Genomic DNA, 15,621 nt, shown 5'->3' with positions numbered 1-15,621 from the left:
GTGTGTGTGTGTGTGTGTGTGTGTGTGTGTGTGTGTGTGTGTGTGTGTGTGTGTGTGCGTGCGTGTCAGTGCGTGTATGTTATGTGTTCCAAGCATGCAGGTTTATTTCTGTGCTTCTTTGTGATACAGTACTGTGTGTGCATATGGTTATGTGTCTGGCGTGTGTGTGTCAATGCGTATGTGTTTTGTGTTCCATGCGTGCAGGTTTGTGAGTCTGTTTCAAGCGTGTGGGGTTTGTGTGTCTGTGTTTCGTGCATGTGTGTGTTGTGTGCCTGTATTTTTTGCATGTGTGCTGTGTGAGCATGTGTATGTCCTTTTGCATGTAAGTTATTGACTTGCTCTTCATACTTTTCTTTTTTAAAATGTAATGTATTGCTTAAAGTTAATATAATTCAAACACCGCTGCTTTAACGATGAATATTGTAAAAAACGCTATATAAATACAATTTGAGTAGATTTATTCTGTGTTATACTCTGTGGCTTCAGTCTGTCATTGAGACAAGATTTCAGGTCCGCCCAAATAACCTGAACAGGAAAGCGGTCTAACTCCACAATTCAGTGCAACATCATCCACAGTCTTTTTAAGTGCTACAGCAATACATTTCTAACATTTGTAATGTGTTTAGAAACAATTATTGAAATTGCCTTTACCCAGACTTTAAGATTCAACCTAACCCCAATCTCTTCTATTTCCTGTCCTGTCTATTAACTAAAGTAAAAACACTGACAAAGTTGTTTACAAGAAGCACTTATAATTTCTTTATGCACAAGTTCAAGGATACACATATTTCTTTCTCTTACATAATATTATCTGCTACAACACACCTTCAGAACAGCTGAAGTGTTGACGTGAACTAGTCGCACCGATGATACGATCGTCTTCCAGGTCTCTCTGTCAGACTCCCTGTTCAGTATGTCCTAAAGTGCAGAATGCATCATACAGTCATTTCTAGATGGTGATATAAAAACAAAACATAGACTTGTGAGTCAAAAGCCTTACCACTCTCCATAAATTCTGAGCTGGCATAGACACATTAAAATCAATATAACCAGAGACTTCCTGCGAGTGAGGGGTCATGGGAGCCGCAACATCATGCCTTGAAAACAAAGCACAGTCACCTATTGGTGCCACCAACGTCTACAGAGTTATACAGTATCTCACAGAAGTGAGTACACCCCTCACATTTTTGAAAATATTTTATTATATCTTTTCATGTGACAACACTGAAGAAATGACACTAATGTAAAGTAGTGAGTGTACAGCTTGTACAACAGTGTACATTTGCGTAAAAATAAACTCTCCAAGTCCCTCTGACATGACCATCATATGCTTTTTTTTAACTTTAAAGTGTTAAATAGGTATTTACCGTTAAGGGGACGACGACAGTGAAAACATAAGCACTATTAAACAGCTGTATGCAGAAATTGTTAGATCTAATGGAGTTTACATATGACCGGAGATAACAGAAAAACATACTGAAAGCAGCGTTTTTTATTTCTGCTTTGACAGCCGCGAGGCCGCACCGAACACTGTATGGCCCGATTCACATTTCGCGTCTAAAACCGCGCGGAAGACGTGAGCCGCGCCGCTTTCTCTCTTCAAATGACCCACGGTGCGTGCGCGCGCGGCACTCCAAAAAGTTGAACTATTTACATCTCGACAAAGTTCCAGAACGACTAAAGAGGGTTGTCGTTCGTGAACTAAGTTTTCCCTCAGGCCATTTCCCCAAACGTGTTCAAACCGGCAAAATAAATATTTAGTGACGTAAGCAGGTTGACAGCAACGTCATTTAAGCGTGTCCGTCGAACAACGACAAACAACCAAACAACAGAAGTTTGGCCAATCAGCATTTGTTTACGTCACGGGTCGTTCCTATCCTGCTGGTTTAGACCCTGCATCGGAGAGGAAGCTAAAGTGTTCCTCCAAAAAGGTTCTCTCCAACAAAAATTCTGGCCGGTTCCTGAGGACGCAACATGCCAGACACCAATCTAATTGGGAAAGACAAAAACGCAAATGCCCAAGTAAAGTCAATTTATGGGAAGCACTGTATAGACAGAGACAGCCAACTAAAAATAATGTTAGGAGATGATCAAAGATACAGCAATATTCAATACTATATACACTGCCCATCCAAAAAAAGTCACCACCTGGATTTAACTAAGGTAAGAGCCTCCTATTGGTTTGGAAGTCTAGGTTCAGCAACGTTATGCGCCCAAAGAATGAGGTCAGCTGACTACCTGAATATACTAAATGACCAGGTTATTCCATCAATGGGTTATTTCTTCCCTGATGGCACAGGCATATTCTAAGATGACAATGCCAGGACACATCGGGCTCAAATTGTGAAAGAGTGGTTCAGGGAGCATGAGACATCATTTTCACACATGGATTGGCCACCACAGAGTCCAGACCTTAACCCCATTGTGAATCTTTGGGATGTGCTGGAGAAGACTTTGCGCAGGGGTCGGAATTTCCCATCATCAATACAAGATCTTGGTGAAAAATTAATGCAACTTTGGACGGGAAAAAATGGACATTCTGGACATTGCAGAAGCTTATCGAAACGATGCCACAGCGAATGCGTGCCGTAATCAAAGCTAAAGGCAGTCCAACAAAATATTAGAGTGTGTGACTTTTTTGGACAGGCAGTGTATAATATAATACTATATACTGTATATCCTAAAATCCCCTAACGTTTTTAGTTGGCAGCCATGCTTTCTCACAATCATACACCATTGTGACGGATCCCATTTCATTTGGCGTGTGTCCCTCCTTTTGTTGCTTCCCTTTGAGTCAGGGGTTGTAACAACCATAAAAAGCTAAATATAATTTATTGTTTAAATTTGAGTTATCGCACTGGACGCGTACATGCACAAGCTCAAGTTCAAAGTCTTTTACCTTTATTTTTGTGTATTTTTGTGTAAAAATGAGTGCATTTTAGTTGTTAATCAATGAAAGTAACATTGGTAAATCTGTTATTGCTTTCTTTTAAGGTTCTTCTGTATACTGTAAATGCGCTGCTTTTTTCATTTTAAACGTGGTGTGACGCAGCGCTTCTCATCAGATCTGCACAACGCAGACCACAGTACTCACAATGTGGAAAACACTGATTCTAAACAAGGTTCACCAAAAATAAATAAAAATAAAGACAGACTGTTCCACTTCATTTTTTTGGGTCTGTGGCTTTATGGAGTTACAAATCTGATGATGGTATATTGTATTACGTGTTCAGGTAGCGAGATGTCATTCCGTGTAGCAGCTGAATAACATCACCATGTCTGACTGGTTTGGGAGGGCTGTTTACCACTAGACTGGAACTGAGATTAAAATGTTAAATTAATAAAAAAATGATATAATTGTGATTACTAATTAGTAATACAAAATAATGTTATAGTTACCAAACCACACCTTTCAGGGTCTTTAATAATCCACCAGTTGTTGACGTCTTTGAAAGCATAACAGGTCACCTGCTGTTGGTGGGAGCTGCCACGGCCATTTTCATACCTTCAAGCACAGATAAACAGTTATGATCTGTATAAAAATGTACAGATGGTACTCAACCAGAATAATCCTTCCATCGCCTACGTGCCCGCTATGGTATTTCTGTAATGTGTGTTGGCTAATGTTTATCACTAAATGGCTGTCTGGTGTGAAACTCAGTGTCTGTTCTCTGTTTATGTTTTTGCTTATCTGTATATTGTGATGCATGTCATTCACACAAATATCAAAACCCAACTCTAACACATGATTTAGCTTTATTTCCTTAAAAATAAACCGAATGTACCAATCGACATTGTTGGATTGTCATCACCCTCCATCAAATTGAATAAATACGACTGCAAACACAGAAGTGCATTTTTAGGACATTCTAAAATGTGTAACGTGAATTGTTGCTATTTTGTATTTGGGTCAATGACGTGTAGCGGTTTTAGCTGTTGTTAAAATATGATGAACTTAGCTGTCACGGGTACGGTGGAGAAGAACCCAAGTGCAGGCGGATAAAGGGTTAAATAATAAACTTTTAATATCAAGACTGAAAACAAAAACCCACAATGGGGCAAAACAGGGACTCAGAGTAATAAAACAAACAGAAAACTTCCCGCAAGGGGGACAAAACAAACGAGGTCAAAAATCCAAATAATAATCCAAAACTCGACTCAGTCTTTGACAGGACACAATCTTTGACAGGAGAGGCAACCAGGTAAACGCACACATCAAGAACAATGCAACCACGAGGGACAAAGGGAACTGAGACATTAAATAGGGAAGCACTAACTAGGGATAATGACACAGGGAGTGTGACGGGCAGGTGGCAAGGATAAAACACTAATGGGAATAGGCTGAATATGTGAGAGGGATGAAACACTAATGGGAAGTAAACGGAGAAACAAGGGGGGGAAAGGCAGTCTCCGAAGAGACGCCACGAACCAGGTCAGGTAGAGAAAAAAGCCAACCCCAGTTTTCAGAGCACGGTCGAATTACTGTATTTAACTTCATGAGAGGGCATGCCCACCTGAGTTTGACTCGACCAATCAGAGTTGAGCAGGGAAGAGGTTCTTTGTCCACTCAACAACTAATTTGCATCTTTATGACCTCCTAGCAACTTTAAAAAATACCAGTACAGATTATTACATAAGTGTTCTATGGTCACACAACATATAACAACAAGGAGGACATCAAAAGGCAAACATTTAGGTACCAAATATGTCAGGTTTTTATTGCATTAAGCCGTGATTCATTCGGATGTACGAATACAAACGAAGCCTGAATCAAACGTGCATATTTACCAGTTACAGATGATTTAAAAATGGCAAGAGCGCCAACATATAACAGAGATAATTACATATTTTTACAGAAAAGGACAGTTTAGTGTAGTTTTGTCACAGAGGTTTCTCTGGATAAACTACAGGTCTTAAGTTCCAAGTGGACCTTAACAGAGAGACTTCTCACACCTCCTTTACTTGCTTTGAAGCTTAGTAGTCGTAAATATTCCATGGAGAAACAAAAGGTTATCAACACTTTCGGGGGGAGAACCAACCTAAATCCAGGCCCCCCTGGAGCCAGGTTTGGCTCTGGTCTTTTGATGATAGTATCAAGAAACCAGGACAAAAGGTGGTGGGGGGATTATGGCTCTTCTTTTAATGATCCAGACACAAGATCCAACAATTTGGCTATGCCAGGCTCTACATATGTGACACTCATTTTTCATTAGAAGAACCCTTGGTGATGCTAACTGCTGCATGCAAAGGTTAGAAATTTTTTTAAAAAGTGAGATCATTTGACATATTTAGGGTACGGTCAGGTATTCTTAGGTATGCATGCAATGGTTTGACCCCAGGAATATATTGATAATTCATCATTATTATAAAAAAATGATTAACTTAAAAATTGTCATTTGAAATATTCCAATCAATGCCATATGTGTTTACATAGGTGTCCATTTATGCTTGTAAAATTTGTTTAAAATTGAGAAGTCAAATAGTGTAACCGGTTACACCATTGGACTGCTAATACAAACCTTTCTGTTAGGGAACAACTAGTCAAATATCACTAGTTTGTGATGCTAATTCAAGATGTAAAATAAACCCATGATGTGGGTTCACAGCAACAGCTTCCAAATGCAAACACCACACGTAGAATCAACTCCAGACTATTAACATGCTTCATTTATGAAGAAATTATTTAACGAAACGCCCATCCCTGTAAATAAAACAGCTTTTGATTCAACTGTCCAATTACTTTTGGTCCCTTGAAAAAGGGGGGAGCTTCATATTAAAGAAATGTAATCCCTAAACTCTTCAACTAATCTGGATGTGAATACACTTTACATAAAGCTGAGAGTGTGCACTTTAAGACAATATCCATTATAAAACTGTAACTCGAATACATTTTGGTACGCAGCTAAAATAACAAAAATGTGCTTCTGTCCAAATATTTATGGACCTAACTGTACATATATGATTTAATAATGTAGCAGAATGAAGTGGGCGTCTACATTTGAACATACATTCAGTGCTTAAAAGAAATAATTACATTTCTGATATTTTATCATTAATACAATTTAAGACTACGCACATGCGCCGGGTCCTCTCGTGGAGGAAATTGATGAATAAAGTTTTTTTTGTTTGTTTTATTGTGCACAAAAAATATTCTTCTCGCTTCATAAAATGAAGGTTTAACGACTGTAGTAATGTGGACTATTTTAATGATGTCTTTATACTTATCTGTGTGCTTTGAGTGTATGTTGCATGGCTGTCTATGTGGGGAGTCAGACATCTCTCTGATCTCATCAAACGTATCTTAATTTGTGTTCTGATGATGAACAAAGGTTTTACTGTTGTGAAACGACTTGAGGCTTAGTAATTCATGACAGAATTATTCTAACCCTGAACCAACCATTTAACTGTAGTTACACAATGAGACGTGATGATTTCTTGTTATCAGATGTTTTTTCAACATGTTTTCAAACTTTCAGATAAATTTGTTGACCATCATGCTTGATTTTCAGTGTTAATGTATTCAACAAACAATGGTCTTTGGCTGCAGAAGCAACATCATAAAACTATTCATAAAACTATAATTAAATACAGGAAAATTAACGTGTATTAAAAGCATCTAGTTTAGTGTATTAATGTGGTTTTTAGCTTTTTTTGCATAATTTGTCCATAATTATTAAGAAAACAAATGTGTTTTCAGCATATGTCCCAATACATTTTGCAAAAATGCTTTAAAATTTATATTTTGAGATAACTTAAATAAAATATATTTTCGTGTGATATTTTTAAATAAATTATGAGTATGTTTACATTCCATCTAGGTATTTAATATTTCTCATTCTTTGACAGTTACACCATTTGACATTTTCAGGTACCTTCAGTCTTCACTTTTATGAAAAATGGTGCAAATGTTATTTGTAATTACACAGAATCAACATAAATTACATTAAGTACATTTTAAAATATCTAATGCATGATGTTTTTAAAAGAGATTTGATTTTCTCATCTTGCCAACCCTGTTTTGTCACTGACCCATTTATATTCTAGGCTCATCAGATCACATAGTTGGTAAGTTATAAGGTCTGTTGTGAATTCAATCTTTTAATGGTTCATGAAACCCCCCTCCTTCAGCTAGAATCTACCTCTGAGTCGTTTTGAAAAAAAAATGCAACTAAAATGGGCACGGACACTGTCAGAAGAAGCGTGGGGGATGGCCAAGGTATGTGGCCGGCTCTAGGCATGGGCAGGGGTGGGCTGAGCCCAAATAAAAGTCTGTCTTGCCCACCCAAAGAGAATAAAAAAATAACAACAAAAATTGCAGTATTTTCTATTGACTGAAAGCAACATCACTCTTCAATCACAGAGCGGCTTTAGTTTGTAGCAGAGAAGCATGCTACATGCTACAGGTGGAACCAAAATACTGTGCAAAGGAATTTTAGCACGCGTGCTTTGAGTTTATTATAAACATCATGTAAAATTAATTGTGCAGTAAAATCAGATTCATTTATTATAACAGGAGTTTTTCAGTCTTATTTTGTGCTGTTAACAAACAGCTATCATTTGCTTGCAATACAGATTTTAACCTATTGACCGTAATGACTGACAACTCCATCTTCCGAAGCTCCCGCTTCAGAAATAAATCTGTCTCCCTTAGGGCTATGATGATAACCGCATCACCGTATTACCGCAGTACTGAGATGCCGACCGCGGTGTTGAGGTCATCACTGTCGTCACCGCACGTTTTTTGTATTTTTTGAGTGTGCACCTGTTTCTCCAGTTCATTTTCTGCAAAATGCAAATAAAAACAACATTTTTATATGAGAAGAAGAAGAAATAAACAAAAATATTAATTTTACCAAAACACATTCATATCAGAAAAAATGAATATACTTTTGAAATGGTCTCTTAATATTTTCTGCGGCTATATACTGTATATGTGGTTGGGGTACATGCCTACCCAGGATGTCTGCTAGCCCACCCTTCTGCACCTGGCAGGAACAGGGCCTGGTTGGAGGGGGCGGATTCGGTTTAGCAGAACTGAGTTATGGTAAAGATGGGTTAAGATCGGACTTCATCATTCAAGCCATCTAACTACTCCCCCATTTTACTTTTCTTTTACTTATTTTCTTTCTGTTGAGTCACATTTTAAATTAATTTTGCTCTAAAGCCACAGACAATGACCATAGTATTTGCCCGCTGTCAACTTAAACTTGCAACCACGAGACTCCACTCCAGTGGCCAACACCAACCAACGTGATTGGCTTCCCAAGACGTTACTTCAGAACCGAACAGACTACCAGCGAATCAACGAGGAAACCCACTTTCAACAAAGAACGCCACAGAAAGGAATCCTCAATGAAGGAAACGCAACAAATGCAAGTAACGCCTCCTGATTCTATAGCTGAACTGGTGTTTATTTGATAATACACTGCCCGTCCAAAAAAAGTCACCACTTGTATTTAACTAAGCAAATAGGTAAGAGCCTCCCATTGGATTGGAGGTCTAGGTTCAGCAACGTTATGGGCCCGAAGAATGAGGTCAGCTGGCTACTTGAATATACTAAATGACCAGTTTATTCCATCAATAGGTTCTTTCTTCCCTGATGGCACGGCATATTCCAAGATGACAATGCCAGGATTCATCAAGCTCAAATTGTGAAAGAGTGGTTCAGGGAGCATGAGACATCATTTTCACACATGGATTGGCCACCACAGAGTCCAGTCCTACCCCCTTTGAGAATCTTTGGAATGTGCTGGAGAAGACTTTGCGCAGTGGTCGGACTTTCCCATCATCAATACAAGATCTTGGCGAAAAATTAATGCAAATTTGGACGGGAAAAAATGGACATTCTGGACATTGCAGAAGCTTATTGAAACGATACCACAACGAATGCGTGCCATAATCAAAGCTAAAGGCAGTTCCTGGTTCCGAACTGGCCCCGAAACCTTGCTGGTCTCGAACTAGGGAACAACGACTGGACCCTTTTCCATAGGTTTTGCCTTGTATAAATGCTGTGTAATTCAGCCAAACCTGTTCCATATGTTTTGCCTTGTATGAATGCTGTGTAATTAAGCCATTCTCACACAATGAGCAGACCCTTTTTTATAGGTTTTGCCTTGTATAAATGCTGCATATTTAAGCCGTGTCTCGCACAATGAGCAGACCCTTTTCTATAGGTTTTGCCTTGTATAAATGCTGTATATTTCTGCCACTTCTCACACAATGAGAAGACCCCTTTCAATAAGATTTTGCCTTTTATAAGCATTACTTGCACTAGCAACCCCATGATTAGAGCTCTGCCTTGTACAAGTGTGGCATATTTTGGCTAATTTTCACACATAAGTAGGCCCCCATTGTAATGGCGGCATGCCATGTAAGCAAGTGTTCTGATTATTATTTCACATGTCTTTCACACCTGACCCATCATTGCGCGCTTATTAAGGCACTTTCCTTTCACTAATGAATATATCCTCACATTATTGCATTCTAGCATATCTGTATCATATCCAGACAGACCCTTATATCAGGTGCTTTCTGCAGTTCACAGATCGTCATGCAGGTTATTGTACCCTATAGCACTGCGGCTGAGCGCCGTTGGTTTGCTATGCTTCAACCGTTTCCCACATAACAAGTTTACCCCTTTGCATAAGGTGTCTACCAGTTGCGTTGTGTTACTACTCAATAGCGGTTTCCCCTATCTGATTAAGTTCATTGCTTCTCTATAGCCATTCCAACTGGGAACACCCCAACACCGAGCTGTACACCGGCATGTGTAGGTGGTGTGTGGGAACGAAGACTTTGGTCACATTGTCGCGTCATGTGTTGGATGCACTATGGAGCAGTGGGCCCCTCTAAGAGGTGTGTTTATGCTCTTAATTGGATAGAGTGTATGTATGGCACATTAAGAGCACTGTCCCGGCCATGTCGGACATTCTAGCCATTTTGACTGCGATGGTGAGAGTACTGCAGCATACTGTCTTTTCTATGGCTGTCGTCGTGGCTATCGCTGCTTTTTATGTAAGGAAGTTCAGTAGGAAGCACGATCTGGTTTTCCGATCTGTTCGTCAGACACAGCAACATGCGCGTTACCTGTCAGATACAGAGACGTGGGTGTCACGATTATGTGGAGACAGAACCCAAACGCAGGCAGCGGGAGTACAGGGGTAACAAAAAGCTTTTATTATAAACAATAAACACAAACAAAAACCCACGATGGGGAAAAACAGAACAAATCAAAACTAGGAAACAAACTAAAATACTTCCCGTAGCAGGGAGACAAAACAAACCAGGCAACACAGTAGTCCAAATAATAAGTCCACAAACACAACGAACAGGATAACCAGGACCACGGAAAATCCACACGATACAAGGAGGACACGGCACGACGAGAACGACAATGAACCGACACAGGACTGGGAATACACAGGACTTATAAAGGGGAAACACTGACGAAGGATAATTACACAGGGAGGGTGACGGGCAGGTGACAATACTCAAACAATAATGGGACAGGAGAGAGGAATGAAACACAAACGGAGAAACAAGGGGGCGGAGTTAGGCGAAAGACCGGAGGACACGCGGCGAAATGTCAAAACAAACCGCCACGTGTCTCCACACAAGACGAAACACACACACACAAGACATGGTACTGTCACGACCCTGTCCACAAGACACGAAAACTCCGAATAGGAAGGACAGGACCCTGACAGTGGGCTTGCAGAAATATACATTTGAAGAACAGAAGGAAGAAAACTTGTTGATGGGTGTGTGGTTCACTGTTTACTGTTTGTTTACAAGTAAGAGCGTTTCACAACACACACGCGACACAACACGAGAAAACATGAGCTTTGTTCAAAAATGTGTATTTCATTTAAGAGAGCACTGCAGATGTTCTAGATCATCTTAGAAAATGCTCTGAGTTTAGTTAATGCATTTTAAACGCAAAACTCTGCAGGTTCACTTTAGTTTGACATGGTCTATTATTCTAAATAAGTTGTCTAAACTACATTGACATCAGGACTAGATGAAATTTACAGAAATGCTTGTCTCTTCTGTGTTTGTTTATTCTTTAGTCTCTGTATGTATATTGCAAAGATATCTGCTTATGATAATTAAAAATATTGATTAAAATGTAATATTAAAATATTGGCGTTAATATTAATTGTATATAGTAGGCCTATAATCAGATACAAAGTAACTAGCTACTTGAGTAGTTTTTTCATTGCATACTTTTTTTTACTTTTACTCAAGTAGTTTTTAAAATACTGACTAATCTAGCCACAGGAGGTCACAAGCCAGTGTACTTTTTGTGCCGGTCCCAAGCCCGGATAAATAGAGAGGGTTGTGTCAGGAAGGGCATCCGACATAAAACTTTTGCCAAATCAAATATGCGAATCACTAACATGACTTCCATACCGGATCGGTCGGGGCCCGGGTTAACAACGACCGCCATCGGTGCCGTTGACTTACAGGGCACTGGTGGAAATTGGGCTACTGTTGGTCAAAGGAGAGGAGGAAGGTGTGTTAGAGGAGGAAGGCGTGTCCGTAGGCAGAGAGAGAAGAGGAAAGGCAGGAGTTTCAGACTGAAAGTAGGGACTTTGAATGTTGGTACGTTGACAGGTAAAGGCAGAGAGCTGGTAGATATGATGCAGAGGAGGAAAGTCGACATTCTGTGTGTCCAGGAGACCAGGTGGAAAGGGAGCAAGGCTAGAAGCATTGGAGCAGGGTTTAAACTGTTTTATCATGGTGCGGACAGGAAGAGAAATGGAGTAGGAGTGATCCTGAAGGAGGAGTGTGTGAAGAATGTTCTGGAGGTAAAGAGAGTGTCAGATAGGTTGATGAGTCTGAAGCTGGAAATTGAAGGTGTGATGTTGAATGTTGTCAGTGCTTATGCTCCACAAGTAGGTTGTGAGCAAGAGGAGAAAGACAGATTCTGGAGCGAGTTTGAGGAAGTGATGCAGAGTGTTCCCAGAGGTGAGAGAGTGGTGATAGGCGCAGACTTTAATGGACATGTTGGTGAAGGGAATAGTGGGGATGAGGAAGTGATGGGCAGGTTTGGTCTTCAGGAAAGGAACCCAGAAGGACAGAGGTTGGTAGACTTTGCTAAAAGTATGGAGATGGCTGTGGTGAACACGTACTTTCAGAAGAGGCAGGAACACAGGGTGACATATAAGAGTGGTGGCAGGAGCACACAGGTGGACTATATTTTATGTAGACGCTGTAATCTGATGGAGATTAGCGATTGCAAAGTAGTGGTAGGAGAGAGTGTAGCTAGACAGCATAGGATGGTGGTGTGTAAGATGACTCTGGTGGTGAGGAAGATGAAGAGAGCAAAGGCAGAGCAGAAGACAAAGTGGTGGAAGTTGGAAAAGGAAGAGTGCCGTGTTGTTTTCAGGGAAGAGTTGAGACAGGCTTTAGGTGGTCAGGAGGTGCTTCCAGATGACTGGACTACTACAGCCAAAGTGATCAGGGAGACAGGTAGGAAGGTGCTAGGTGTATCATCTGGAAGGAGAAAAGAAGACAAGGAGACTTGGTGGTGGAATGAGGAAGTTCAGGAGAGTATCCAGAGGAAGAGGTTAGCTAGGAAGAAGTGGGACAGTGAGAGGACGGAGGAAAGTAGACAGGAATATAGGGAGATGCAGCGTGAGGTTAAGATAGAGGTTGCAAAGGCCAAACAGAAAGCTTATGAGGATATGTATGCAAGGTTAGATAGTAAGGAAGGTGAGAGGGATTTGTATCGGTTGGCGAGGCAGAGGGATAGAGATGGAAAGGATGTGCAGCAGGTTAGAGTGATTAAAGATAGAGATGGAAATGTGTTAACAGGTGACAGGAGGGTGAGGGAAAGATGGAAGGAGTACTTTGAGGAACTGATGAATGAGGAAAATGGCAGGGAGAGAAGAGTAGTAGAGGCAAATATTGTTGAGCAGGAAGTAGAAAGGATTAGCAAGGGTGAAGTTAGGAGAGCTTTGAAGAGGATGAAGAGAGGAAAGGCGGTTGGTCCGGATGACATACCAGTGGAGGTATGGAAGTGTCTAGGAGAGATGGCAGTAGAGTTTTTAACTAGGTTGTTCAACGAGGTCTTAGAGAGTGAGAGGATGCCTGAGGAATGGAGGAGAAATGTTTTGGTGCCGATTTTTAAGAACAAGGGAGATGTGCAGAGTTGTGGAAACTACAGAGGTATTAAGCTGATGAGCCATACAATGAAGTTGTGGGAAAGAGTAGTGGAAGCAAGGCTAAGGGGAGAAGTGAGCATTTGTGAGCAGCAGTATGGTTTCATGCCAAGAAAGAGCACTACAGATGCGATATTTGCTTTGAGAAGGTTGGTGGAGAAGTACAGAGAGGGTCAGAAAGAGCTGCATTGTGTCTTTGTAGATTTAGAGAAAGCGTATGACAGGGTGCCAAGAGAGGAGCTGTGGTATTGTATGAGGAGGTCTGGAGTGGCAGAGAAGTATGTTAGAGTGGTGCAGGATATGTATGAGAGCAGTAGGACAGTGGTAAGGTGTGCGGTAGGTGTGACAGAGGAGTTCACGGTGAAGGTGGGACTGCATCAAGGATCGGCTCTGAGCCCCTTCTTGTTTGCGGTGGTGATGGACAGGCTGACAGATGAGGTCAGACAGGAATCTCCATGGACTATGATGTTTGCGGATGATATTGTGATCTGTAGTGAGAGCAGGGAGCAGGTGGAGGACAGTCTAGAGAGGTGGAGGTTTGCTCTGGAGAGAAGAGGAATGAAGGTTAGTCGCAGCAAGACAGAATACATGTGTGTGAATGAGAGGGATCCAAGTGAAACAGTGAGGTTACAGGGAGAAGAGGTAAAGAAGGTGCAGGATTTTAAGTACTTAGGGTCAACAGTACAGAGTAATGGGGAGTGTGGAAAAGAGGTGAAGAAGCGTGTGCAGGCAGGTTGGAATGGGTGGAGAAAAGTGTCAGGTCTGTTGTGTGATAAAAGAGTACCAGCAAGAATGAAAGGAAAGGTGTACAGGGCAGTAGTGAGACCAGCGATGTTGTATGGTTTGGAGACAGTTGCACTGAGGAAAAGGCAGGAGGAAGAGTTAGAGGTAGCAGAGCTGAAGATGTTGAGGTTCTCTTTGGGAGTGACGAGGATGGATAGGATCAGGAATGAGTACATCAGAGGGACAGCACATGTGAGATGTTTTGGAGACAAAGTTAGAGAGGCCAGGTTGAGATGGTTTGGACATGTTCAGAGGAGGGAGAGTGAATATATCGGTAAAAGGATGCTGAGGTTAGAGCTGCCAGGCAGGAGGCCGAGAGGAAGACCAAAGAGGAGGTTTATGGATGTAGTGAAGGAGGACATGAAGGTAGTCGGTCTGAGAGAAGAGGATGCAGGGGATAGGGCTAGATGGAGGCAGATGATTCGCTGTGGCGACCCCTGAAGGGAACAGCCGAAAGGAAAAGAAGAAGTTTTTAAAATAGTGACTGAGCTCAATTTCAAGCGTCCCAGAAAAGGGTATGAATACTTATGCAATGTACTTATCATTACTCATTACCATTCATTTTTTATAAATTTGCAAAGTTGTCACAAACCTTTTTTTTGTTTTGTCATTCTTGTGCATGGAGTGTAGATTAATGTATTTTTTTTATTTAAATTAGTTTAAGGCAGCAACATAACAAATGTGAATAAAATGAAGGGGGATGAATACTTTTGCAAGGCACTGTATATTTTTATCTTGTGGGTTTGCGTGAAAGCTCTACGCAACGTCGCCAATTTAGCAGCTTGTTTATGTGACTTGCAGGCAGCGCTTTGGGCGGCTTGTGCAGTGCTCTGCAGCAGCATCTAGCTGTTTGAATAGATGCTGCTGCGACACGTTTGCTCGACATATGTGTGATATCTAGGGCCATATGATTTCCGCAATGTATTTGTAATCTGCTTGTTTTGCGTGTTTATGAGTGAAAGAGTGGCATGGTTGCGCTTGTGGAGCTTTCAGCGTCCGCGTTTCACAACGAGGAAGTTTCCGTCAAACACCCCTTTGCGGAAACCTGTGAAAATAAAAATCCTTTATTTGAGAACAAGTTATAACATTGTTTTTAAATAATTCGGCCACGAAGTATATTTGCTTACTTTAGTAAATTGAAGTAAATGTGCTAGTAAAATTATAAAAAATAGTACATATAATTAAAAAAATATTACTTAAATTTATGTAGACCTAAAACCAGAAAGGAAAAAAGAAATACGGTCTACCAGCCAAATAACCATAGTGATGTAAAGTAAATATGTTGAATTACATTATGATGTGCTCCTATGCACATGCTAAGTGACATAAGTGGTATGCTAACGAACACACGCATGTTTTGTTATGTGGCATTTTCTGTTTGCTCAGAAGCATTTGTAAACTGCAGTTCTAAAGCTCAGCTGTAATAAAGAAACTTAAAATGTTTAACATCTTTTCACATCATGTCTTTTTGCATTAAATTATAGAGCGTAGTATCGATAAAAGTATTTATAAGTACCGGTATCGATAAGCAGTATCGATATAGATAAGCAGTATTGATATCGCTAAAATCTTAACGATACCCATCCCTGGTTATAATACTATAGAATGCATCGTACTATGTCCATAACTAAGTTTAGTTATTAGGTGCAAATTAACCATACTATCAGAGCTA

At 40.5% G+C, this 15,621-nt stretch overlaps 1 protein-coding gene across 2 annotated transcripts in view; it reads right to left on the bottom strand.

Annotated features, from left to right (window-relative positions):
- The window catches only part of pomt1 (protein-O-mannosyltransferase 1), a 70,561-nt gene that overhangs the window by 8,449 nt on the left and 46,491 nt on the right, over positions 1–15,621 (bottom strand). The window contains exons 11-14 of one of the 2 annotated variants that reach the window (XM_057358696.1): positions 3,410–3,505; positions 3,226–3,318; positions 1,001–1,097; positions 826–918 (exon numbers count right to left, since the gene is read on the bottom strand). In XM_057358696.1, coding sequence (XP_057214679.1) covers positions 826–918; positions 1,001–1,097; positions 3,226–3,318; positions 3,410–3,505 — 379 coding nt within the window. The remainder of the gene's footprint in view (positions 1–825; positions 919–1,000; positions 1,098–3,225; positions 3,319–3,409; positions 3,506–15,621) is intronic. The other variant, XM_057358704.1, reaches the window with a different exon arrangement.

Source organism: Triplophysa rosa, linkage group LG2 (genome assembly GCF_024868665.1).
Source record: "Triplophysa rosa linkage group LG2, Trosa_1v2, whole genome shotgun sequence".
Taxonomy (NCBI): domain Eukaryota; kingdom Metazoa; phylum Chordata; class Actinopteri; order Cypriniformes; family Nemacheilidae; genus Triplophysa; species Triplophysa rosa.
The sequence above is the reverse complement of the archived record's forward strand: the minus strand, read 5'-3'. Positions and strand labels throughout refer to the sequence as shown.